Source organism: Scyliorhinus canicula, chromosome 1, assembly GCF_902713615.1.
Source record: "Scyliorhinus canicula chromosome 1, sScyCan1.1, whole genome shotgun sequence".
Classification (NCBI taxonomy): Eukaryota; Metazoa; Chordata; class Chondrichthyes; order Carcharhiniformes; family Scyliorhinidae; genus Scyliorhinus; species Scyliorhinus canicula.
In genome coordinates, this window is record NC_052146.1 from 219,088,811 (window position 1) to 219,116,237 (window position 27,427).

Below are 27,427 nucleotides of genomic sequence, written 5' to 3' on the forward strand. Positions count from 1 at the left end.
ATTTTTGTTCTTTGTTATGAAATCATCCTCACACTCAAATCAATCACATAATCAATTACCTGAGGACATACCTGAGGACATATGTTTCTATGCTTTTTGTATGCATCAATGTAAAAGCATTCGGCTATTAATCATTATTAACATTTTATCACCTTTTTCTAGTCTGTGTCAGTAATGGCAGCTTCCAGACAGGGAGTGGTAAGTTACTGGTCCAGCCTGGCCCATGAGGAATCCTGCACAGAACTCACTCTGGATTTTGGCAATGACTGGAAGTGTCTGACTGCAGTAACGGTAAGTCCCATCACTGGCGACCCATTGAGTAAGGCGGAGTAAGGGGGCCTATGTGAGGGCCAGTGACCTATAACCATGCAATTCCACTATTATGTTAGTTGTACACCACTTTAACATGCATTCAGATCTGACTGAACTGGTGATTTGCATTTGTATTCCTCATTAGTTAAAGCCCCAAGCACAACATTGTTCCAGTACCTTGATTGAAATGTGGTAACTGTGGTTACAAATTATCTTTTGGTGGGGATGGATCTGAGGGCAGAGACGATCATTCTGTGGTTTTTCTTTTAGGGAGGTGGATTTATTCTCGCTTCCCAGAAGAACCAGTTGATACGATTAACACCAGATGGTTCAGGCAAAGTGAGCTTCCGTCCCATACAACAGGGCCAGGGAATGCTATCAGGGCTGGGCCGCAGGGTCTCATCGTTATTTGGCATTTTGACACCAGTTGCTGATGTTGTGGTAAGACTATATCACTGTTTGGGTCTAATGTGCAGCTAACTGATTTCTTGAGTTTATTATTCTTGTGTTGAATAAGTGATTATTTAAATTGTTAACTACGGCTGCTATCCTCTTATAAAGATACGGACTCTCTTGTCATTAAAAGTTACGGTGCAACTGCTATACTGTCACTGTTAACTTTGCTAAGAATTGTGGACTAAAGTATATTGTTGGGTTTTCTTGGCTGTGACATTCTGTTTATTCTCCGACAGCTGAGTTCTGTATTGTGGGATGAGGAAAATGAGTGTTTCTACACTCTGACTAATTCCAGCTTGAATAAATGGGAAGTGGGTGAGATGTCTGAGCACCATATCTTCAGCTGGGACTTGAACAGATCTATGAAAGGCGATCTGGGGGATTCGATCTGGGTAAGATGTGTTCGTCTAAAATGTGTTTTGCATGCAGTTTGTGCAGAGTACAAGAGTTAGTCTGACAGAGGGTGTATGCTGATGAGATTTCTTTGTTAAATATCTTTTTTATGGGTTGATAGAAATTTTGCCGTATTATCAGTCCTCTTGCAGTTTTATTATGGTCTCTTTTGTGATTATGTGCAATCATGCTGTCTTTCCTATTTGTACAAAATTTAATCCAAGTTTGGTGCTCTTTGAGCAGTGAAACTGAATGCAATTTCACTTCTGTGTAGGGTCTGTGGGTTTGTCCATCAGATCTGATATTGGAGATTGGGAACTGCGCTTCTGGGCTCTTTGCATATCCTGTTGGTGGGTACCCGGGAGTTGGCCGATGACTCACCACCTCAGCCACAGGAGACCAGGGGAAGGAAATATAATTGAAAGTGGAATGTCAGACTCTCTCCTCCTGTCCCTGTTGCCTCCAAGCCACACAAGAATTGCGGTGTTAACTTTGTGCTTCAACCCTCCTTCTAAATTTAGGGAGATGATGAAAATTATGAAGTCACTAAATCTGGAATCACTATGCAGTACCTGGATTTACAGTTGAGCAAGTAAGTGAAATTCCTTTTCTCATTGTTGCATTTACTTGAAGTATTTCTGTTAAGATTGACTTCAATCCTTTCGTTGCCTAGTGTAGCCCTTCGACAAGGTGTAAAAGAAATGGCAGTGACGTTGTTCTCACAATAGCTTGGAATGAGGTAATCCAATCCCTGCAATCTTTCAAACTGTTCCCTCTCTAGGTCTGGTTAGTGTGTTTGTCTTCTATTGGAGGCAAAAACCCAAGCCTGCAACCTCCAATAAGAATGGAATTTATCCTGATTAATTGTGATTGAGGAAAACAATTCTGTTCTGCGCACTACAGTTTATACTATTCTTTCTATAGTAATCAACTCTGCCTAGTTGGTGCATTGATGATTTTTGAAAATTCCAGCAAGGTGGGAGACACTGATCATATATTTTCTGAGTATCAGTTGCTTATTACGGAGCTCGGATGATGCCTGTAACAGCTGTGAACTGATGTCAGATAACATGGCCAGTGGGCAAAGTGTGAGGGACTGGACGAAGGGTGGAGTTGTTGGGTACACCAGAGGTGAGAATGTGCACATGGGGAGGTAAAGCTGTGGTGGACGCAGTGTAGAGCTACAGTGCAGTAGAGATTGGATGGTAGCTAGCTGCGACTAGGTCTTTTCCGTGTTTTGGTAAGGCAATGAAATTTGCCATCCGCCATTTCTTTGGAATAGTGTTGGAATCTATGGCCATAAGAGCTCGGGCCCAGGTGTTTCAAAAATTCTGGTATGATATTGTCATATCCTACTTCCTTGCCACTCTTCAATCCTTGTAGAACCTCAAAAGTGGGCGGTGCTGATTCCTGTGTTGCTGGTGGCATTGTCTAAGATAACTCGGTGTTTTTTTTTAAGTGTTTTTGTCCTGGGGTGTGACAAACAGGTGGCTGGAAACATTGGGAATAACTGCGGGGTGAATTTGAGTAGGTGACTCTTCAGCTGTTCCAAGGTGACGAATTAAGCTCCAGCACTTCCTGCTGGAGTGCGTGTGAAGTTTAGCTCTGTTACGGTTTCCTCCAATTTGGTGCAGCATGTGGCACTCAGGGATTCGATCAGATGGTCTCCTACCTCTGGGTCCTGGTGATCCCTATGCCTTTTAGGAGGGCAGTACTGTCTTCTTGAAGCATGGGATAGAGATGGGTTGGTACCCTTGGGGAATTACCGTCCAGGCTGCCAGCACAGTAGCACAAGTGCATAGCACTGTGGCTTCACAGTGCCAGGGTCCCAGGTTTGATTTCCCCGCTGGGTCATTGTCTGTGAGTAGTCTGCACGTTCTCCCCATGTCTGCGTGGGTTTCCTCTGGGTGCTCCGGTTTCCTCCCTCAGTCCAAAGACGTGCAGGTTAGGTGGATTTGCCATGCTAAATTGCCTCTAGTGACCAAAAAAAGGTTAGGAGGGGTTATGAGGATGGGGTGGAAGTGAGGGCTTACGTGGGTCGGTGCAGACCCGATGGGCCGAATGACCTCCTGCACTGTATGTTCTAGGACCTCTAGGGTTGTAATCTCAGGATTACTCCCTGTGTTGTGTGCCAGTGAGGCTAGAAATAGGAGGATAGAACTTCACCCTCGGGCAGAGCAAAAAGGTGACAAGTGTGAGAAAGGGGGTGGTCAATGCAGGACTGAGGGTATTGTACCTTAATGCGTGCAGTATACGGAACAAGGTAAGTGAGCTTGTTGCACACATTGCAATTGGCTGGTATGATGTTGTGGGCATCACAGAGACGTGGCTGCAAGGGGATCAGGTCTGGGATCTAAATATACAAGGATATGTGTCCTATCGAAAGGACAGGTTAATGGGCAAAGGTGGTAAGTTTGCATTGTTAGTAAGGAATGAAGTTAAATCGCTAGCAAGGAGCGATATTGCATCAGAAGGCATAGAGTCTCTGTGGGTAGAGTTGAGAATCGCAAAGGTAAAAGAGCCTGATGGGAGTTATGTACAGGCCCCCTAGCAGTAGTCAGGATGTGGGGCAGAAAATAAATTACGAGATAGAGAAAACACGTAAAAAAGGCATTACAATAATCAAAATGCAACTTCAAAATGCATGTGAACTAGGAAAATCAGGTTGGTAATGAATCCCAAGAAAAGGAATTTGTAGAATGTCTAAGAGATGGGTTTTTTGGAGCAGCTTGTGGTAGAGCCCACTAGGGAACAGGCAATTCTGGATTTGGTGATGTGTAATGAGGCAGACTTGATTCTGGAACTTAAGGTGAAGAAACTCTTGGGGAGCAATGACCACAATATGGTAGAATTTACCCTGCAGTTTGAGAGGGGGAAGCTACAATCAGATGTAACGGTACTGTAATTAAATAATGGTTCCAGAAATACATGAGGGAGGAGCTGGCCAGAATTGATTGGAAAAGGAGCCGAGCAGGGAAGACAGTGAAACAGCAATGGCAGGGGTTTTGGGGGGTTATTCGGGAGGCACGGCAGAAATTCATCTCGAGGAGGAGGAAACATGCTAAGGGCAGGACAAGTCATCCATGGTTTATGAGGGAAGTAAAGACAGCATAAAAGCAAAAGGAAAAAACATACAAAGTGGCGAGGATTAGTGGGAAGCCAGAGGATTGGGAATCATTTAAAAGCGAGCAGAGGACAACTAAAGAAGCAATAAGGGGAGAGAAGATGAAATATGAGTGCAAGTTAGCTAGTAATATAAAAGAAGATGGAAAAGTTTATTTCAACATATAAAAGGTAAGAGAGAGGCAAAAATAGACTTTGGACCACTGGAAAACATGGCTGGAGAAGATATAATAGGAAACAAAGAAATGGCAGGCGAGCTGAATAGTTACTTTTGCATCCGTCTTCACAGTTGAAGACACCAGTGGGATGCCAGCGCTCCAGGAGAATCGGGGGTCAAGAGGTGAATGCAGTGGCCACTAAGGAGAACATTCTGGGGAAACTGAAAGATCTGAAAGTGGATAAATCACCTGGACCAGATGGATTACACCCCAGAGTTCCAAAGGAGATAGCAGAGGAAATTGTGGAGGTATTGGTGGTGATCTTTCAGGAATCACTAGAGACAGGAAGGGTCCCAGAGGACTGGAAAGTGACTAATGTAACACCAGTGTTTAAGAGGGGAGGGAGGCAGAAGACGGGAAATTATAGGCTGGTTAGCCTGACTTCAATCATTGGTAAGAATTTAGAATCTGTTATTAAAGATGCACTTCCAAGTACTTTGTGATCTCATGATAAAATAGGACCGAGTCAGCAAGGCTTTGTCAAAGGGAGGTCATGTCTGACAAATCTGTTAAGAGTTCTTTGAAGAAGTAACAAGGAAGTTAGACAAAGGAGAACCAGTGGACGTTATGTATTTCGATTTCCAGAAGGCCTTTGACAAGGTGCCACATAGGAGACTGTTGAATAAGTTGTGCCCATGGTGTTAAGGGTAATATCCTGGCATGGATAGAGGATTGGCTGACTGGCAGAAGACAGAGCGTGGGGATAAAGGGGTCTTTTTCCAGATAGCAGCCGGTGACTAGCGGTGTGCCTCGGGGGGGGGGGGGGGTCTGTGCTGGGACCACAACGTTTTACAATATACATTAATGAACTGGAAGAAGGGGCAGCACGGTGGCGCAGTGGGTTAGCCCTGTTGCCTCACGGCGCCGAGGTCCCAGGTTCGAATCCCGGCTCTGGGTCATTGTCTGTGTGGAGTTTGCACATTCTCCCCGTGTCTGCGTGGGTTTCGCCCCCACAACCCAAAGATGTGCAGAGTAGGTGGATTGGCCTCACTAAATTGCCCCTTAATTGGAAAAATGAATTGGGTAATCTAAATTTAAAAAAAAAAATGATCTGGAAGAAGGAACTGAAGGCACTGTTAAGTTTGCAGATGATACAAAGATCTGCAGAATGACGGGTCGTAGTTTTTTAAAAAACATACAAATTTAGAGTACCCAATTTTTTTATATATATATATATATATATATATATATATATATATATATATTTATATTTATTTTTTTCCAATTAAGGGGCAATTTAGTGTGGCCAATCCACCTAACCTTCACATCATTGGGTTGTGGGGGTGAAACCCACGCAGACATGGGGAGAATGTGCAAACTCCACATGGTCAGTGACCCAGGGCCGGGATGAGTGACAGGTAGTATTGAGGAAGCAAGGGGGCTGCAGAAGAATTTGGACAAGCTAGGAGAATGGGCAATGAAGTGGAAAATTGTGACGTTAGGCACTTTGGAGGAATTTAGGCATTGACTATTTTTTGAAAATTGGAAATACTTAGGAAAGCAGAAGCACAAAGGGATTTGGGAGTCCTTGTTCACGATTCTCTTAAGGTTAATGTGCAGGTTCAGTCAACAGTTAAGAAGGCAATGCAATGTTAGCATTCATGTCAAGAGGGCTAGAATACAAGACCAGGGATGTATTCTGAGGCTGTATAAGGTCTGGTCAAACCCCATTTGGAGTAATGTTAGGAGTTTTGGGACCCGTATCTAAGGAAGGATGTGCTGGCTTTGGAAAGGGTCCAGAGGAGGTATACAAGAATGACCCCTGGAATGAAGAACTTGTCGTATGAGGAATGGTTGAGGATTCTGGGTCTGTACTCGTTGGAGTTTATTTAGAAGGCTGAGGGGGATCTTATTGAAACTTGCAGGATACTGCAAGGCCTGGATAGAGTGGACGTGGAGAGGATGTTTCCACTTGTAGGAAAAACTAGAAGCAGAGGACACAATCTCAGACTAAAGGGACAATCCTTTAAAACAGAGATGAGGAGGAATTTCTTCAGCCAGAAGGTGGTGAATCTGTGGAACTCTTTGCCACAGAAGGCTGTGGAGTGTCTTTAAGACCGAAATAGATAGGTTCTTGATTAACAAGGGGATCAGGGGTTATGGGGAGAGGGCAGGAGAATGGGGATGAGAAAATATCAGCCATGATTGAATGGCGGAGCAGACTCGAAGGACCGAGTGGCCTAATTCTGCTCACATGTCTTATGGTCTTATCCTAAATCTGAAGTCTGGTTCGCAGGGTTGGTGGTGGGCTTTGTGGAAGTGGTTAATCATTTATTTGAGGGAATGATGGAGGAGGATAAGCTTGGGTGGTTCAGCAAAAGTAGGAACACCGGAGCAAATTCCCTTGAACTTTGACCCTAAAGCCCTCCATTTCAATGGAATTGCAGAGGTTGAGGGGCAACCTGATGATGTTTGCAAAATTGAGTATCATAGTCAGAGGGGATAGTCAATACCCTCCCCCAAGGTTCAGTGCTCTCAAACCCCTGTCACCCTTTTGTCTTTGATAAAATCCATCGCTTCATCCGGTGATTCAAAGTAAAGTTCCCAGCCCTCATAAGTGACTCACAAGACGCGCCGGGCATAACATCCCAAACTTCACCCCCTTCTTGAAGAGGGCCGATTTTACCTTATTGAATCCGGCTCTTCTTCTGGCCAGTTCCGCGTCCAGGTCCTGATAGATGCGCAACTCACAGTTCTCCCACTTATAGCTCCATGTCTGCTTAGCCCAACGCAAAATCTGTTCCTAGTCCAGGAACCGGTGCATTCGCACCACCATTGCTCTCAGCGGTTCATTCACTTGCGACTTACTCGCAAGAGCTCTATGTGCTCTGTCCACTTCAAGGGTTGGGTCAACACCCCATCTCCCATCAATGTTTCCAGCATACTTGCCACATATGCCCTCGCGTCTCATCCCTCACTGCCCTCAGGGAGGCCGACAGTCCTCAGATTCAGTCTCCAGAACCTGTTCTTCAGGTTCTCCATCTTCTCCTGCAGCCTTTTCTGGTGGTCCCTCATCAACCCCGCTTCGGCCTCCAACACGGTTAAATGGTCCTCTTGCTCAGACACCTTCTCCTCCACCTTCTGAATCGCCAGTCTGTGGGCTTCTAGCCCCTGTTCTACCCGATCAATCGTTGCCTTAATCGGGTCTAACCCTTCCTCCTTTTGCTTGGCGAAGCTCTCCTGAATGAACTTCATCAGCTGTACCGTTGACCACTGCCACCAAACCGGGATTCTGCACCTCTGCCATGCTTTCCATGCTGCAGATTCTACAGTCGCCTTCGTTACTCGACAAATTCTTCTTATATGGCCACTTCTGGTCCACGGCTCCATATAATGTTGTTGGATTTCTCCTCACTGTCTCACTCTCCACCGAATTTTTCTCCTAAAATTCTGAAAGAACTGGGAGAGAAGGTCCATCATGAGCGAGAGCTACCAAATGCGCAACCTCTTACTCCATGGCCGCCACCAGAAGTGCTGCGAGGTGGAAAGTTGAGAGCGGATGTGTGAGGCAAGTTTTGTTACACAGGTTGGCGAGTGCCTGGAACGCACTACCGGGGTCGGTGGTGTGAGCAGATACGATGGTGATATTTAAGCGATATCTTGATATCCCAGCTCCGGGTCACAGTCTGTGTAGAGTTTGCACATTCTCCCAGTGTCTGCGAGGGTTTCGCCCCCACAACCCAAAGATGTACAGGTAGGTGGATTGGCCGTGATAAATTGCCCCAAAATTGGAAAAAATAATTGGGTACGCTAAATTTAAACAAAAAAGAGGCAACTTGATGAATAGGATGGGGGTGCATAAGGTTTTAGTTTAGACAGGCATCATGATCGGTGCAGGCTTGTGCTGTACTGTTCTTTGTTATTTCTATGAATTTGGTATAGAACATACAGTGCAGAAGGAGGCCATTCGGCCCATCGAGTCTGCACCAACTCACTTAAGCCCTCACTTCCACCCTATCCCCGTAACCCAATAACCCTTTTGATCACTAACAGCAATTTATCATGGCTAATTTACCTAACCTGCATGTCTTTGGACTGTGGGAGGAAATCGGAGCATCCGGAGGAAACCCACACAGACACGGGGAGAACATGCTCACTCCGCACAGACAGTGACCCAGCAGGGAATCGAACTTGGGACCCTGGCGCTGTGAAGCCACAGTGTTATCCACTTGTGCTACCGTGCTGGTGTGTGGTTTGAGAGTGAAATACAGGAAGGTGTTGGAGAAGATGGCGTGTAAGGACCTGGTAGTCGATCCTGTTAACCTGGATGATGGATTGGAGCAGTGTTTTTCAAACTTTTTTATCCGGGGCCCACCATTTTTGTAACAGGTGAGCCTACATGGCCCTCACAATCTCAGTTGCTTTGTCCTTCAATGTTACATTTCTGTTAAGGACTTCAGCTGATGATTAAGTTCTCGCTGTATCCGTTGAAAAAATTCAAGAGGTTTGTCATTGAACTCGCCATGCTTAATTTTCAAATGCCTTTAAAGTTTTGAGGGTTTTAAACTTTCAGTTGCCATTACTTCCCTGGATATGCACACATGGGCTTTGCATCTTGATTTGCATTGGCACCATTAATAAAGCCGCATGAAGTCGTCATAATACTGCTTTGTTCCCGCTTTCAGTTTCTTAATGGGTTGTTCATCAGAGGCCCTGGAGCTCACACCGGCACTGCTTTGTCTTGCCGTGGGCCCCCTTGAGAAGCGCTCTCCCATCAGATTCAATTGTGAGTTCCTGGCCTATTTGTGTCTTTGGCCCCCTCTTCCTTATTAAAAAATGATCCATCTTCTTCAGTTCTTCACACAGTCCTGTTGCTTGTTTGCTACAAAATGGAGGAACCTCTCCTCCATGATTTTGGGCCAAAAGCGCGCACCGCATGACATCAGTTTACGTACTGGGCGCATGGCCTCTTTGTTGCAGCTTCTGGCAGTAAGATTACAGTTTTAAAAAATAAGTTTGGTCCTGGGACAGTGCATTGACATCAGGTGAGATGGTACAGGAACAGCGCACTGATGTCAGGAGGTGGCAGTCTGCCCTGCTGGACTCCAGGCCTGCGCACTACCGGATCCACATGAGGGGGGAACGCATGCATGAGGCAGCAGGCATTCTCAACCTAAAAGCTGGTTCAACAGCTGGTCGCGGGCGTTGTGCAACTCTCCCGTAATCGATTGCTCCACGACCCTCCCGACACCTGCCCCTGACCCATCCTGGGTCACCATCCTGGATTAGAGGACCTTGCTGTGCAGAGGAGATAATGGTAGATTCTAAATGCACTGAAGTAATGAAGAATGCAAAATTGCCCACCTAGTGAAAATGCCGCCAGTACAGTTCAGTAAGTCATCAAAGCTTATGATTGATGACCCCGTACCTTTCAATGCCCCAATGGAACTTCCTTATTGAGGGTATGATTCAGCTCCGTACAACCTTGGGTAGAACATAGAACAGTACAGCACAGAACAGGCCCTTCGGCCCTCAATGTTGTGCCGAGCCATGATCACCCTACTCAAACCCACGTATCCACCCTATACCCGTAACCCAACAACCCCCCCCCCATAACCTTACTTTTATTAGGACACTACGGGCAATTTAGCATGGCCAATCCACCTAACCCGCACATCTTTGGGTAATCCGAAGGAATTGATCATGTCTTGATTCCACTCTGAGTTGGTGGGTTCAGAGGTGGTTGTCAAGTCCAATGTGTGATCTGCAGACTCTGTCACATGCAAGCAAGTGATGCTTGAAGGACAAGATGAGTTGTTTGGAGATTTGTGTGTTCTGTTTAATGCCTTAACTTGCATGCTCCCAATGATGTGTGGCAAAGTGTCTGGTGCCTTCCTGAATAGACCTTGGTTGGTCACAACCAGGGACTCCCATGAGTTGTGGGTGTGTTTGACCTCTTCAGGAGTGCTTTGAGGACATCCGTGAAATGTTTCTGGGAATCCCCTGCCACAATAAGAGTTGTGAGCTCAGTGCAGCATGTTCTTTCTGCTTGCAGTGGGTTGCCTGTGGATTGTTCTGTCTTGCACCTGCCCTGCAAGGGGTGATGGAGATGTTCTATAGATAAAGCCTTAACTTCAGTTGAGGGCTGCTCTTGGATGCTATTGTTCTGTGTTTTAAAGGGGTAATGTTTCAAAATGGCCAGAAATGTTTGTCCTTCAAATTGTTGCACCTTTGTTTTCCAGGGAGGGTCTGGTGATTTTGACAGCAGCCTGGAACAAAGGAGACGCTCCATGCTTAATCTATTACATTTTAACCACTCTGCAGGATAATGGCTATCACATATCTGATGACATTAGAGTGGAGGTCACTGAATTTTGTCCAATGTATCAGGTAATACTTGGTTAAAGCTTGTTTCCACAGGTTTATTGTGGAATTTCTAACACAGGACGTGGTTGAGGGGATTTGCATAAATCCATTTATGCACCCCCACAGATGGTGCGGCGGGTGGGGGGAGGGAGTGGGTATGAATCAACGGTAAGGAAGGATTAAGTACAATGAGAGGAGGGTCGAGTGGAGGATAAATGCTTGAACCAACCTGTGGTTTGTTTCTGTGGTGTGCATCCCACGTGATTCTGTGTATCGCTTTTGGAGTTAAAATTTCTTCTTTCTCCATAAATAGAAGATGTTGGTATTGACTGGATGCATTTTAAAAAAACTAGCTAATGGAAGTTTATAGCTGGCTCTGTATTTTTGCAGTTCAGGTTTATGGCATGCACATAATTCAAGTTTACTATTCTTGAAACCTAATAACGTTTTGCTGGTTCAGTAATCTGTAGCATCCCCAGTATGGATTTCCAAATGATGATAGGTGCTGCAGTGTGAAGCATTGGGTAAGAACATAACATAAGAAATAAGAGCAGAAATAGGCCATTCAGCCCCTCGAGCCTGCTCCATTATTCAATAAGACCATGTCAAGTTCTACGTTCACATCTAAACCTAATAACGTCAGATTCTCGTAAAGCAAGGGAGTCAATCGATCTTCACCACTTTTTTTTTAAAAATGCAATTACTTTGCCTCCATCGGCTTCTGAGGCAGAGAGTTTCAAACTCACATAACCCTCAGAGGGAAAATAAATTACTCAGCACTACCCTGAATGGACTGTGCAAACTCCACACGGACAGTGACCCAGAGCTGGAATCGAACCTGGGACCTCGGCGCCGTGAGGCCGCAGTACTAACCGCCACCGTGGTGCCCCAGTAAATCTTCTCTTAACCATCACCTCCATTGCATTTGCACCCTTTCTTAAATAAGGAGACCGAAACTGAAATGTGGTCTCATCAATGCCCTGCATAACTGCGGGCAGCACAGTGGGGCAGTGATTAGCACTGCTGCCTCACAGCACCGAGGTCCCAGCTTCGATCCCGGCTCTGGGTCACTGTCCGGGTGTAGAGTTTGCACATTCTCCCTGTGTTTGCACGGGTTTCGCCCCCACAACCCAAAGATGTGCAGGTTAGGTGGATTGGCCACTCTAAACTGCACCTTAATTAGACAAAATGAATTGGGTACTCTAAATTTATAAAGACAAAATATAATAAATAACTGAAGCATAACATCCATCCTTTTTATGTTCATTTCCTCTCTTAAAGGACCGCATTCAATTTGCCTTCTTGGTTACATGCTGCACCTGCATACTAACCTTTTTGTGACTTGTGCACGAGCGCTCAGAACCATATTTTTCAGATTCTTTTCCCTGGGACCCACTTGTGTCCACTGGCCTACCTTTGCAACACATGCCACGTTCGCTTCCCTTTAATGCAAAAGGGAGCTTGAATCAAGTTCAAAAGAGGAGAGGGCGATGCACATATCAGGTGCAGACTTCAGCAAGGTAGCGCAGTGGTTAGCACTGCTGCCTCACCGCGCCGAGGACCGGGGTTCAATCCCTGCCCCAGGTCACTGTCCGTATAAAGTTTGTACATTCTCCCTGTGTTTGTGTGGGTCTCACCCCCCACAACACACACAAATGTGGAGGGTAGGTGAATTGGCCATGCTACATTGCCCCTTAATTGGAAAAAATATAATTGGGTACTCTAAAATAAAAAAAAAAGACTTCAGTCAGTTGCTTTGTGCTGTCTTCATCTTTATGAAAACGTAATATCCAACCTCGCACATGTCGGTCATAGTGAAGGGCAATAGCAACAAAATGCTTCTTTTACTCGGCACTGGACACTCTGGGAGATGCTACTCCAGAATGCTGACAGCCTCATGTGCTTTTGATGTGGTTTTTTTTTAAAAAAACATTTTATTAAGGCATTTAAAATTTTATAATAACAGTAAACAGTACAAATAAACATAGTGCAAAGACCACCTCCATCCCTCAAGTCCCACCTCCTCTAAACAATAATCTAACCCCCCTCCCTCATCTCTGCTGACAGTTAGTTTTCTCCAAAGAAGTCGACAAATGGCTGCCACCTCTGGACAAACCCTGGCATTGACCTTTTTAGGGCAAACTTTTTTTTTCAAGTCTGAGAAATCAGGCCATGTCACTATGCCAGATCTCTGAATTCGGGGGCTTTGAGTCCCTCTGTGCTAACAATATCCGTCTCCGGGCTACCAAGGAGGCAAAGGCCAAGACGTCAGCCTTTCTCACAATGGATTCCTGGATCTTGCAACACTCCGAAAAATCTCCCCCCCCCCCCCCCCCCCCCCCCCCCCCCAGCCGTCTGCATCAATTGGTTGATAGCTTTAAGTTCCTGGGGGTCATCATCACCAACAGTCTGCCCTGGTCCACTCGCGTTGATGCAACAGTCAAGAAAGCCCAACAACCTCTCTACTTCCTACCAAAGCTAAGAAATTCGATTTGGCATGTCTGCATCGACTCACTCAACCTTCCACAGATGTGCCATAGAAAGCATCCCATCTGGCTGCATTACAGCAACTGCTCGGCCCAAGATCGCAAGAAATTGCAGAGTGTGGTGAACTCGTCACTGAAGCTTGCCATCAATTGATTCTGTCTACACCTCCCACTGCCTCAGGAAGGCAGACAGCATTGTCAGAGACCCCTCACACCCAGGCTTTGATCTCAGACCCTTCAATCAGGCAGAAAATATAGAAGTCTGAAGACCCGCACATCCAGACATGGGAATAGCTTCCCCATAGCTACTAGGCTCCTCAACGATTCTCTCTTTGACTGATATGTTCTCTGTCAGAACACTCATGACACCCTATGATACTCCTGTTTGGCCCTTTTTTCTGCACTGTAACCAATCACTATTTGTTAATGTACCATTTGTCAATGTACTCTGTCAAATATTCTTTTGTCTACTGTGTACGTTCTCTTGGCTGCAGAAAAATATTTTTCACTGTGTACTTTGATCAAAAGCTACAAATGGACTTTAACCTGCTATCCACCAGGAAAGCAGTGTACCAACTCTTGAGTATGAGCATGAAGACCAGGCTCGCTGCTTGCTGGCCCACCAGCTTGCAAGCAGGCAGCCACAAGAGAAATAGTGCAGGTGAAGGATAGCGGAGGCAGACTGCGAGCCACACCAAAAAGGTCAACAAAGCATTCGAGGCCTTCTACCAGGGACAGTAAACCCTCAAGCCCCCACAATGGGGAATCGGGGATGAAACAGTTTCACGATGGACTGGACATGCCAGTCATGGGGGATGTTAGACGGAGGGAGCTGGAAGCACCAATAGGACTGGGAGAGGTCATGGAGAGCATCAACTCCATGCAGGTGGGGAATGTGCTGGGACCCCACCTTTACTTAAGATTTGCACCAGCACTCTCCCCGCACCTGCAGGAGATGTTCGCAGACTCAACTAGCGAGGGGCACCCTGCCTCCAAAGGTAAACAGGCCACCATATCGCTGATAGTCAAGAAAGACAGAGACCCAACGGAATGCAGATCATTTTGCTGCTCAATGTGGACGCAAATATACTCGCAAAAGCCTTGGCCAAGCGACTGAAGAACTGCGTACCAGAGATGGTGAGAGAGGTCCAGACAGGCTTTGTTAAGGGTCGACGGCTAACTGAGAACATCAGACGGCTGCCGAATGTGATACTGACACCACCTGGGGAGAGAATAGCAGAGGTGACTGCATCCCTGGACGCAGAGAAGGTACTAAAGCGGTTTGGGCAAGGAACGAGGTTAATCTCATGGGTGAAACTCCTATAAGAACGCCCCCAAGGTGAGCATTCGCACCAACGCCACCAGCTCTGAATACTTGGCTGCACAAGGCAGGGGTACCTGCTGTGCACGCTCTTGTTCGCCCTGGCAATTGAGCCGTTGGCAATCATCACCCTGAGAGACACGTGAGGCTGGAGGGGAATCCAAAGAGGAGACAGAGAGCACAGAGTCTCTCACTATGCGGATGAACTGCTCCTCTACATCTTGGACCTGCAAAATGGCATGAAAGAAATCACTAAGTTCCTGGGAGAGTTCTGAGCCTTTCGGCTACAAAGTCAATCTGGGCAAAAGAGTTTTCCCAGTGATCCCGAGAAGAAGAGGGGCAGAGCTGGAAGTGCTGCCATTTAAAATAGCCCAAAACAGACTTTGCTACCTGGGCATTCAGATAACCCATGTTTGGGCATGGATCCACAAGTGGAACCTGACCAGTCTGGTAGAGGAAGTAATAAAGGACCTACAGAGATGGGATGCACTCCCATTTTCCCTGGTGGAGAGAGTGCAGACGATAAGATGCACGTACTGCCCAGGTTCCTCATGCTGTTCAGATCCATACCAATCGACATCCCAAAGTCCTCTTTCCAAGCAATAGACAAAATGATTATGCCGTTTTTGTGGGGAGGGAAAAATCCAAGCATCCCCAAAACAACACTGCAAAGGAGAAGAAGCATGGGAGACCTGGCCTTCCCAAACTTGCCACGGCCGAGAGAGTGAGGGGATGGGTGAAGGAACCAAATATGGAATGGGTGAGGATGGAGCAGTCTCCTGTCCAGGAATGACCATCTGGACCAGGGGTGGGCAAACTTTTCCGTGCAAGGGCCACATTCAGAAATTCACAATTTTAAAGGGCTGCGTAGTATATTAAGTACAATAATTAATATTTTAAATAGCCAAAATAATAGGTCTTTAAAGAAAAAAAAGCACATTTATTTGAAAAACAAAGTAACTCAGTAAGTAACAGAACAATGTCAATGAGAATGATGCATCTGACTGCAGTCATTTACCAGTTTGTTGAAATCAGGTGTCAAGTTGCTTGTGCTGATCCTTAACACTGACAGAAGCACAGCCTGGCCGAGTCGACGATAAAAACGGGCGTAGTGGGGTGGATGAGTGGGGCTGTCTTATTGGTCGGTTTAGTTGGGTGTGCGACCAATAGGAGTCCAGGTTACAAACTATAATAAGGCTTATTGTTTGTAACCTGGACTCCTATTGGTCGCACACCCAACTAAACTGACCAATGAGACAGCCCCACTCATCCACCCCACTACGCGCGTTTTTATGTGGCCCGCCAATGAGGTGCCCGGAATCATAACCGGCATTTTTGAAAAGCCGCCGGGGAAAAGCCGTTGAAGTAAATGCGCTTATTGAATAAGCGCATTTACTTCAGCGGCTTTTCCCCGGCGGCTTTTCAAAATGCCGGTTATGATTCCGGGCACCTCATTGGCGGGTCGCATAAAAACCTTTGTCGGGCCGTAGTTTGCCCACCCCTGATCTGGACCCTCGCCACGGCAGCGTTCCCATTCCGCCAGCAAAAATCTCAACAAGCCCAGTGGTGGTAGCAACACTTGAGAACCTGGAACCAGATGAGTCGGCACTTTGGTGTAACTGAGGTGTCCACCATGGCCCCCATCTGCGGCAACCACAGGTTTCCACTAGGCATGCTCGACGCCACCTTTTTAAGAGGTCAAAACAGGACCGGGGGGGGGGGGGGGGGGGGGGGGGCATTGACGGTTCGGGACTTTTACACAGGAGACAGACTAGCAACCTTGGAGGAACTGATGGAGACACTGGAGCTACCGAACGGACAGGAACTCTTAACATCTGCAAGTCAAAAACATTCTCCGTAAGGAGGTGACAGCGTACCCAAGGACCCTGAGAGACACAATGTTCGAGTTACTGGACACTGGGACATATGCGGACGACTTTTAGAAAGGGCACACTCCCCACTGGACGAAACTCGGGAAAATGGGCGGAAGAGCTAGGGGCGAAAATAAGATGGGGATACTGGAGCGGTGGGGACACTGGAGCGAAGCACTTAACAGGGCCAACTCCACCTCCTGTGGAAGGATAAGCCTCATGCAACTAAAAGTGATGCACAGATCACACCTGACAAAAACCTGAATGAACAGGCTCTTCCTGGCAGTGGAGGATAAATGTGAAAGGTGCCAGGGAGGCCTGACCAACCGCGCCCACATGTTCTGGGCTGCCGCATACTTGTTGGATTTTGGACAGCCTTTTTCGAGGCAATGTCCAAGGTTTTGGGGGTGAGGATGGAACCGTGCCCAAGAGTGGCTGTCTTTGGGGTATTGGACCAGCCAGAACTACATAGGGGGAGGAGGGCTGATGCCCTTGCCTTTGTTTCCCTAACCGCATGCTGGAGAATCCTTCTCCACCCACAGCTGCAGATTGGCTGGCAGACCTATCAGAATTTCTCCACCTGGGGAAGATTAAATTCACTATCGGAGGGTCTGAAGGTGGCTTCCAATCTGTTCGAAGCCAAAAATTGATGGAGCCGGGTGGACAGGACGCACAGGAGCCACCCGGACCAAAGAGAGCTGACCCAGAGACCGAGGGTCCAAGGCCCACATAAAAGAAAACCCTCAAAAGTAGGCTGACAACAGAATGAGAAGATGAGAAAAGAAGGGAGTCGACTACTTCCCTAATTATGCAAGTCACAAGAACACATGTGCCAGTGTAGACTATCTCAACGGTACAGCCCCAAACTAATAGCACCCCATGAGCAGGAACCCACTTCTCCCACACCAGTCTTTGAGCTATACATCCATCTCTTTATTTGCCCTATGCTAATTTGCACGTGGCTCTGGTAAATAATTGAGTGATTATTACCTTTGCATTCTCCTTTTTAATTTTGAACCTAACTTCTCAGACTTGCAATGCAGAGCCTCTTTCTTTGTCTTGCCCATGTCATTGTTATCGACATGGACCACAATGACTTCCATTGCAAGTTCCCCTCCAGCCCTGAGCAGATGTCCTGAACCCTGACTAGGCTAGGCAACACAGCCTTCTGAACTCTCGCTCTTTGCTGGAGAGAGCCACGTCCATTCCCCTCTCTACTGTCCACTACTACCACTGCATTCCTATTTACTCCCCCTGTGTGAACAGTTACTTGTACCATGGTGCCTCTGCCAATCTGTTCATTAATCCTTGCCGGCCTCGCTTTTGTTCACGCAGGTCGTGAGCACTGTAAACCTGTTTAGCAATCGTAAACCTGAGGCTCCTCCACTACTGTCTACTCAACCCCTTTATCTGCCTCACTATTGGTCACATCCTCTGTCCCTCACTGTTGAGCAAAACAGATGACCCAATTCTAAATTGCTCAGTGTCTGCAATTCATCTTCTAGATCAATAATCCTAATCCAGCAATCCCCTAGTTGTTTACACTTGCTGCAGACATGTCCATAAAGAATAGCCTTGACATCCAAATACTTCCAAATTACATAACTGCAACATAACACCTGTCCTGCCATTGTAACTCATGTTGGGGAAGGATGTGACCTGACGCCAGCTCAGGGACTCGATGTGGTGAGACTAAGTGGAGGATGGTAAAGTAGGGGCTGCATATGCATTTGTCAGAATGCAGCAATGCAAATTTCAGTTTCCCCACTTAATATATCACTGGAATTTCAAAACAGACAATACTGATTATAGCAACAAGATGGTTTAAAGTTTGTATTTCAATTCTCCCCTACTGTGCTATTGCTGCCTTTTTGTTGAACTGTCTCTGCCAATTCCGAGCACCAGTTAACTTTAAGCAACTCCATTTCAGCCAGATGAGGAGCTGCCGTGCCAGCGATTCTTGATTCCAGAATACTCAAGCCCAGCTGCATACCTCTACACATATGATATGGTGTTTGCCTGCTGCACAGGGACAGGACGAGCCAGTCTGCCCCAGGAGAAACTTATCCTGAATATGCCAGGTATAACTTCACCATTGTGTTGATCACTGGTTTATTGTTAAATAGGCTTGGGCACAATGGTAATAAATTGGCATGTTCTTGGAGAGTCCTGGAAATTTCACGTAGGATATCAATTCACCTTGGGGCCAATAATGTTGGCTTCTCCGGGTAGGCAAAAGCACGAGAGAAGCTTTCTTCGCCAGCTGCTGATAACGCGTTTAATGTTGGTGCAGGATCCCTGATATTGTGAGACTCTGCTCCTGATGCCAGATGCAAAAGAACAGGTCAGAATTGGCCATGCTATTTAGAATAGAAACTTGTGTTCAGCCTGAAAACTAACTGAGTAGTCTGACCCCCTTCCAATGGGGGAAGAATTTAATTAGTAATATCTCTGAAACCAATTAATCTAAATACTAAGGATGGCACAATGCTGAGCTCTGCTGCCTCATGGCGCTGCGGAACCGGGTTTAATCCCGACCCTGGGTCACTGCCCGTGTGGAGTTTGCAGATTCTCCCCGTATCTATGTGGGTCTCACTCCCCACAACACAAAACGATGTGGCGGGTAGGTGGATTGACAACGCTAAATTGCCCCTTAATTGGGGAAAGAAAATTGGGTACTCTAAATTTATTTATTTAAAATCTAAATAATAAAATTTCTGTATTGATTTGAATCGCCTAATAAAGTTTACTTATCTGAAATTGCTGAACACAGTGGCTTCTTGAACCACTTGAAACTGTATTGTTGAACTGTTCACAGAGCAGTTCTCCCTGACCCCACAAACCAGAGATGTGAATTGTTTTAAAGTATCATCGATTCCACACATTTCTATAGTAAAGAGCAGAAATCTATACGTATGAGGGTTATGGTAACAGTTTATTTGTGGAACTTAATCTTTTAAAGTTAATTTGCATTTTTAAACAGCAAATCATATTTATCATGGCCACAGAACCCCTCCGATGGCTTTTTTTCTCACTCCACCATTACCTCTGGTGCTCCCCAAGGATCGTTAACTGCCTCCTATTTCTCATCTACATGCTGGTCCTTGGTGACACCATGCATAATCATGGCATCATTTTCCGTTTGTATGGTGATGATACCCAACTCTACTTTCCACTGTCTCACTCAACCGTTCCACTGTCTCTAAATTATTTGACTAATCATTGAATTATCTTTCCTCTGGATTAAATATTAGGAAGACAATAGCTACTTTCTTGACACCTCACCACAAGCGCGATTCCCTCACTGCTGGCTACATTCCTCTCCCCCTCGACTTTGCGGCAGAACCAGGCTATTTGTAACCTTGGTCTCACATTTGACAAGATTCTGACATACCTGATCATTACCAAGATCACCTATTTCTGCACCTGCAACATACCTAATTTTATCCTTGCTTCTGCTGAAATCCTGATCTGTGGGTTCTTCCCTCTAGACTTGATTATTCTGATGCATTCCTGACCATTCTCCCACATTCTATCTTCTGGAAACTCGAGGTCTGCTTCTTGTGTCCTAATTCTCTCGGTCTCTTTCGCCCATTACCCCTGTGCTCACTGACTTGGATTGGCTCCTAGTTAAGCAATGTCACTCTTTAAAATTCTTGACGTGGAGATGCCAGCGTTGGACTTGGGTGGGCACAGTAAGAGGTCTTGCAACACCAGTTGAAGTCCAACGGGTTTGTTTCGAATCAATAGCTTTCGGAGCGCAGATCCTTTATCACCTGATAAAGGAGCTTTGCTCCGAAAGCTAGTGATTCAAAACAAACCTGTTGGACTTTAACCTGGTGTTTGAAAATTCTTGTCCTTGTTTTCAAATTCCTTCATGACTTTGCCTTTCCCCATCTCTAACTTCCTTGGACTTTCAGATATTTCTGCACTCTGCCAATTCTGACTTGTGCATTTCTACTTTTAACCAGAGGATCATTGGCATTGCCTTCCATCTCTGTTTCTCCTTAAATCCTATCTTTTTGATCACTATGTGGTCACCATGTCCTAATATTTGGGTGGATGGCAAATCTTGTGCCATAACACTCCAGTAAAGCACCTCGGGTTTCTTTATTACATTAAGAGCACTACATAAATGCGTTGTTAATGTATCAATTTGTATGTTAATTGTTCAGTGCTGTCATTGATATTGCAGGTGATGGTATCCTGGGAGCTGGAAGTTTTGCTGGATTGCCTGTCCTCTTCTGCAGGAACAGTGGTTTGGTTGCTGCTCGTCTGAAGGAAAGTGCGTCAACGTTACCTGAAAATATTGAAGATTCTCTGGCCTTGGCAGCATCTGAGACAGCGGGGCAGGTAAGGTTTACATAGAACATAGAACAGTACAGCACAGAACAGGCCCTTCGGCCCTCGATGTTGTGCCGAGCAATGATCACCCTACTTAACCCACGTAACCCGTATACCCGTAACCCAACAATCCCCCCATTAACCTTACACTACGGGCAATTTAGCATTGCCAATCCACCTAACCCGCACATCTTTGGACTGTGGGAGGAAACCGGAGCACCCGGAGGAAACCCATGCACACACGGGGAGGACGTGCAGACTCCACACAGACAGTGACCCAGCCGGGAATCGAACCTGGGACCCTGGAGCTGTGAAGCATTGATGCTAACCACCATGCTACCGTGAGGTTCTGTTCTATTCTATTAGAGTATAATGGGTTGTCCAGAATAAAGTTATGATTGCACAAGAAATGGTGCAGAGGGGATTCATGAGGATTGTTTCGGGTATGAAGTGAGGCTGGGATTGTTTTCCTTTGATCAGAGAAGGCAATGGGGAAGCTGACTGAGGTGTACAAAATTATGAGGGACATAGGGTAGATCGGAAGAAACCTTTCCCCCTAGTAGAGTGATTAATAGCCAGGGGGCACAGATTTGATCATAGAATCCCTGCAGTGCAAAAGGAGGCCATTCAGCCCATCTAGTCTGCTCCGATCCTCTGAAAATGCACTCTACCTAGACTCACCCTATAGGATAAGGTGCACATCCCTGGACACTAAAGTGCAATTTAGCATGGCCAATCCACCTAACATACACATCGTTTAACTGTGGAAGGAAACCGGGACACCCGAGGAAAACCACGTAGACACAGGGAGAACACTCAAATGCCACACAGATAGTCACCCCAGGCTGGAATCGAAACAAGTCCCTGGCGCTGTGAGGCAGCAGTGATAATCATTGTGCCACGGTGCCATCACTGTGTTTGCCAGGAGCAACACCAGGCATGCCTAAAAATGAGGTGTCAAGCTGGTGAAGCTGCAACACAGGACTAATGTATGTCAAGCAGCAAGTAACGGCGAAATCTCAGCAATTCCACAACAAATGCATCAGATCTAAGCTCTGCAGTGCTACCACATTTAGCTGTGAATGGTGATGGACAATTAAATAACTCACTGGAGGAGGAGGCTCCACAAATATCCCAAACCTCAATTGTGGAGGAGCCCAGCACATCTGTCCAAAATACGAGGCTGAAACATTCACAACAATCTTTCAACCAGAATTGTCGAGTGGATGATCCATCTTGATCTCCTCCGGAGGTCCCCAGCATCAATGTCAGTCTTCAGCCAATACGATTCACTCCATGTGATATCAAGAAACTGCTGAAGGCACTGGATACTGCAAAGGATATGGGCCCTGACAATATCCCAGGAATAGTACTGAAGACTTGTGCTCCAGAACTTGCTGCACTCCTAGCCAAGCTGGTCCGCACAGCTACAATTCTGGGATCTATCTGGCAATGTGGAAAATTGCCCAGGTGTCGTGCACACAAGAAACAGAACAAATCCAACCCAGCCAATTGCTGCCTTATCAGTCTTTTTTCCATCATCAGCAAAGTGATGGAAAGAGTCATCAGCCATGTTATTAAGTGTCATTTCTTCAGCAATAACCTGCTCACAGATGCTCAGTTTTTGTTCTGCTCAGGTTTTGTTCTGCCCAGGTCACTCAGCTTCTGACCTCTTTACAAATTTGGTTCAAACATGGACAAAAAAGCTGAATGCCAGAGGTGAAGTCAGTGACTGCCCTTTTACATCAAGGCAGCATTTGATAGTGTGTGGCATCAAGGAGCCCTAGCTGAACTCGAATCAATGGGAATCGGAGAAACTCTCCATTGGTTGCAATCGTACCTGGCACAAAGGAAGATGATTATGGTAGTTGGAGGTCAATCATCCTGCACCAGGATATCACTGCAGGAGTTCCTCAGGATAATCTAGGCCTAACCGTCTTCACCTGCTTAGTCAATGACCTCCCTTCCATACAAGATCATATATGGGGATGTTCGCTGATGACTGCACAATGTTCAGCACCATTCGCGACTTTTCAGATAATGAAGCAGTCCATGTCCAAAAGCAGCAAGACCTGGACAATATGCAGGCTTGGACTGACGAGCGGCAAATTACATTCCAACAAGAGAGGATCTAACCAACGCCCCTTGACGTTCAATGTGATTACCATCGCTGGATACCCCACAATCAACATGCTAGGGGTTACCATTGATCAGAAACTGATCTGTACTAGCCATGTTAATATTGTGGCTACCAGATCCGGTCAAAGGCTAGGAATTCTACGGTCAATTACTCACCACCTGACGCCCCCCTCCACCCCCAGCAAAAAAAGCCTGTCTGCCATCTGCAAGGCACAAGTCAGGTGTAATGGAATACGCGCTACTTGCTTGGATCAGTGCAGCTCTAATGATACTAAAGAAGCCCAACACCATCCAGGACAAAGCAGTTTGCTTGATTGCTACCCCCTCCACCATCACTGACTGACAGTGGCAGCCATGTGCACCATCTCTAAGATATACTTCAGGAATTCACCAAGGTTCCTTAGGCAGCATCTTCTAAACTCCTGACTGCTGCCATCTAGAAGGATACGAGCAGCAGATATTTGGGAACACCACCAGCTGGAGGTTCCTCTCCAAATCACTCACCACCTATTTTGCCATTACTTCACTGTTATTGGGTCAAAATCTAGGAACTCCCTCCCCAACGTTACTGTTGATGTACTACACCTCTGGGACTGCAGCAAGTCAAGAAGACAACTCGTCACCACTTTCTGAAGGACAACTAGGGATGAATAATAAATGCTGGCCTAACCAGCGAAACCCTCTTCCCATAATTGAATATCAACATTTTTTAAGTTTAGAGGACATGTGAGGAAAAAACTGTTCACCCAGGGGATGGTGGAAATCGTGTACTCATGGCCTGAAAGGGTGGAGGAAGCGGGAGCTGTCACAGCATTTAAGAAGCATTTAGATGAGCACTTGAAACGCCACAGCATACAAGGCTACTGACCATATTCTGGAAAATGGGATTAGCACAGAAGGTGCTTGATAGCTGGCGCAGACAGGATGGGCTGAAGGGCCTCTTTGATGTAAAACTCTATGACTATGTCTAAAAACAAAAAATACTGCAAATACTCAGGTCAGGTAGCATCGGTGGGGAGAGAAAGGTAATGAACGTTTTGGATCAACTGCCTTTCATTAGAACTGACTGGACTTAAATGGGCTGTCTAGTTTGACTCTCCATTTGATTGCTTCTTGATGGGAAATTGGGTGCCTCCTCCACCATGTCCTATTGGACAGGATGACCTGACGTGTGCAATGGTCTGGGGCTTGTGGCTAGAGTCACAGTTTTTATGAGGCATGATATGGTCCAGGGTTTAGAGAACCCCACAGCAGATCATGGAGTTCACCTGACCCACAACGTTAAATAGAATTTGGTTATGGGGAACACAAAGGCCCACTTTACAGATATGATGCAACAGAGAACTAAGTATTTTAAAACAAAAACAATGTTTATTCTATGAACCCAGTTGACATTTTATAAACGTAGTGAACATCTTGGCAACCATCAATTCAAATACACCCCCCAAAGAGTTTTTGTCTTATGGATGTCAAAGAACTCTTTGACATCCATAAGACAAAAACTCTTTTTGCAGAAAGACATCCGGTTTAAATTCTCTATTGAGAGCAGTTACCACTTTGAAATCACCAAATAAACATTCTTTAGCTTTCAGAGATTCATACACACCTTGCTGTGACTGCAGCTTCTCCAAATCTAAAACAAAACTAAACAGAGCCACAAAGCAGCTTTTCAGCTCAAAATCAAAGTGAAAGACAGCCCAACTCCACCGACACTCTGACATCTCTGCTGCCATTTGAGAAACACACATTTCTTAAAGGGACTGCATGACAGGCAGGTAGCTACATTGTCCATGCTCTGTTTGGATTTGAGTGAACGCTGTCCACTGTCTTTGAAGGAGGTTGAAGTCAGTAACCACTGATGTTGGTGCTTTGTGTTCTGTGATTTTATTCATTTGGTTAGTGGATTGATATCAACTTCAGGACTATTAACTGCTTTTTCCCAAAATGGCCAGTGTGATTTTAAGAACAAGTCCTTGTGAACGGGAAGGTTGGTGTTGCTCATTTTTACCATCTCACTGAGCACTTTAGAGTTGTGGTGAGCATCAGATGGGGCAATGTGGGACGGCACCGGGAACCGCTCTTTTATAATTAGCGTGAGCTTTCTTTATGCTGTCTTCATGGCATTTAGCTTAAGGGCCATGAGGCAGAACAGTGTTCTGTAGTAGAGCAGATTAGGACCACTGTTCTGGTGCAGAGTATTCTGGTTATCCTCCCACATTATCTTCCAGTGAGTTTCTGGACCAGGTCCAACCTATTGTGTTGTGTAATGGAACCTGATCACTGCACTGCTGCCATGTGCAGTGACCACCAGAGATGTGATGTTTGGAAGTGAATGTTGTCCGTCTGTCTTATTTTGGAACCATAGAATCCCTAAAGTGCAGGAGGAGACCATTCAGCCAATTAAGTCTGCACCAACCCTCCAAAAGAGCTCGCTATCTATGCCCACTTCTCGCCCTGCCCTGTAACCCCACGCATTGATCATGGTCAGTCTACCTACCCGCACATCTTTGGACTGTGGGAGAAAACCAGAGCACCCGGAGGAAGCCCACCCAGACACTGGGAGAATGTGCAAACTCCACACAGTCAACCAAAGCCGAAATTAAACCAGTGTCACTGGCGCTGTTAACGACTGCACCACTGTAGCACTTTTAAAATAGCTTCTAACTTTATGGAAATCTGAAGTGAAGTTAATTTGATGTGAAGGCAGAAACTGAAAATTGATCAAATCGTAGTTACAATAAAAATGCACAAAATAGTTGATGATTCCAATTGGGTTGCAATCGTCTTCCCTAGGGTGGGCAGGAGGCAGCCCATTGCAGTTAATTTCTGTGATTTAATGTGTGGTTAGATTAAAATCCAATCATCTTCTCAGAGTGATGCCAGGCAACCATTTGAAAGATCAGAGGCACAAGAGGACAAAACTAAGATGCTGAAGACTGCCTTTGTGATGTATTGCAGGTAAGATCAGGTGGTGAAATCTTGTGCTAAATGCAGATTCCTCCAGATTGATTGTCATGTGAAAAGTAGAATGATACCAGGGCTTAAGAGTGTTAAATTATGAGCGACGGTTGCATAAACTTGGTTGCTTTCCTTGAAGTTCAGAAGGTTGAGGTGTGATCTAATCGAGATGTTTGAAATATTAATGGGACTTTTAAGATAGATTCAGAATAGCTGTTAGCTCAGATGAAGGAATCTAGAGCAAGGAGGTATAATCTTTATAGTTGGGGCATTTAGGAGTGAAAGAGGATGCACTACTTCAAACAACGTTTGGGCAAATCCGGATCTCCTGAGAAAAGCTATGAACACTGGGGAGCAATTGGAGTTTGTCAAACCACCGATCAATAGATTTTTAAGTAAGAGAGGAAAAGGAGTATGACATTGAGGGCCAGACAGCCATGACCTAACTGCATGCTGGAACAGGCTTGATGGGCTAAATGGCCTACTGTTCCTATGTGCTTCCAAAATTAAAGATTTAACTAGAATCATAGAATTTTTTTTTTAAAATAATTTTTATTGAGAAATTTTAATTTTATACAACATTGACGCACCTTAGTAAAATACCGAAAATAACAATAATATTAACAATCATATACATTCGCCCCATCCCCATGACCAACCCAGCATTTTAACAACAACGCAAATTAACACACTATAAAGTTACAGAATAAACACTACAATAATGCACCCCCCCCCCCCCCCCCCCCCCCCCCCGGGTTGCTGCTGCTATTGACCCAGTTACCTATCTCTGAGCCAGGAAGTCCAGAAAAGGCTGCCATCGTTTATAGAACCCTTGTATTGATCCTCTCAGGGCAAATTTGACCTTTTCCAATTTTATAAATCCCGCCATGTCACTGATCCAGGTCGCCACGCTTGGGGGCCTTGCATCCTTCCATTGTAACAGAATCCTTCGACGGGCTACTAGGGACGCAAAGGCCAGGACACCGGCCTCTTTCGCCTCCTGCACTCCCGACTCTACCGCAACTCCAAAAATCGCGAGTCCCCACCCTGGTTTGACCCTGGATCCAACCACCCTCGACACCATCCCGCCACCCCCTTCCAGAATTCTTCCAGTGCTGGGCATGCCCAGAACATATGGACGTGGTTCGCAGGACTCCCCGAACATCTGGTGGACCTGTCCTCACCCCCGAAGAACCTACTCATCCTAGTCCCGGACATGTGGGCCCGGTGCAGCACCTTAAATTGGATGAGACTAAGCCTCGCACATGAGGAGGAAGAGTTGACTCTCTCCAAGGCCTCCGCCCAAGTCCCGTCCTCTATCTTCTCCCCGAGTTCCTCCTCCCATTTAGCCTTCAGCTCCTCCACTGACGACTCCTCCACCTGCATTACCTTATAGATGTCAGACACCTTCCCCTCTCCTACCCACACCCCCGAAAGCACTCTGTCCATCGTCCCCTGCGAGGGCAGCAAAGGGAATCCCTCTACCTGTCGCCTAGCAAA

General features: G+C 46.0%; 1 protein-coding gene across 3 annotated transcripts in view; it reads left to right on the plus strand.

The window, feature by feature from the left end:
* The window catches only part of nup133 (nucleoporin 133), a 91,557-nt gene that overhangs the window by 12,378 nt on the left and 51,752 nt on the right, over positions 1–27,427 (plus strand). For all 3 annotated transcript variants that reach the window (XM_038807960.1, XM_038807949.1, XM_038807970.1), the window contains 8 exons: positions 163–291; positions 583–753; positions 1,005–1,160; positions 1,683–1,753; positions 10,685–10,832; positions 18,417–18,567; positions 20,682–20,839; positions 25,842–25,927. In XM_038807960.1, the coding sequence (XP_038663888.1) occupies positions 163–291; positions 583–753; positions 1,005–1,160; positions 1,683–1,753; positions 10,685–10,832; positions 18,417–18,567; positions 20,682–20,839; positions 25,842–25,927 (1,070 nt within the window). The remainder of the gene's footprint in view (positions 1–162; positions 292–582; positions 754–1,004; positions 1,161–1,682; positions 1,754–10,684; positions 10,833–18,416; positions 18,568–20,681; positions 20,840–25,841; positions 25,928–27,427) is intronic.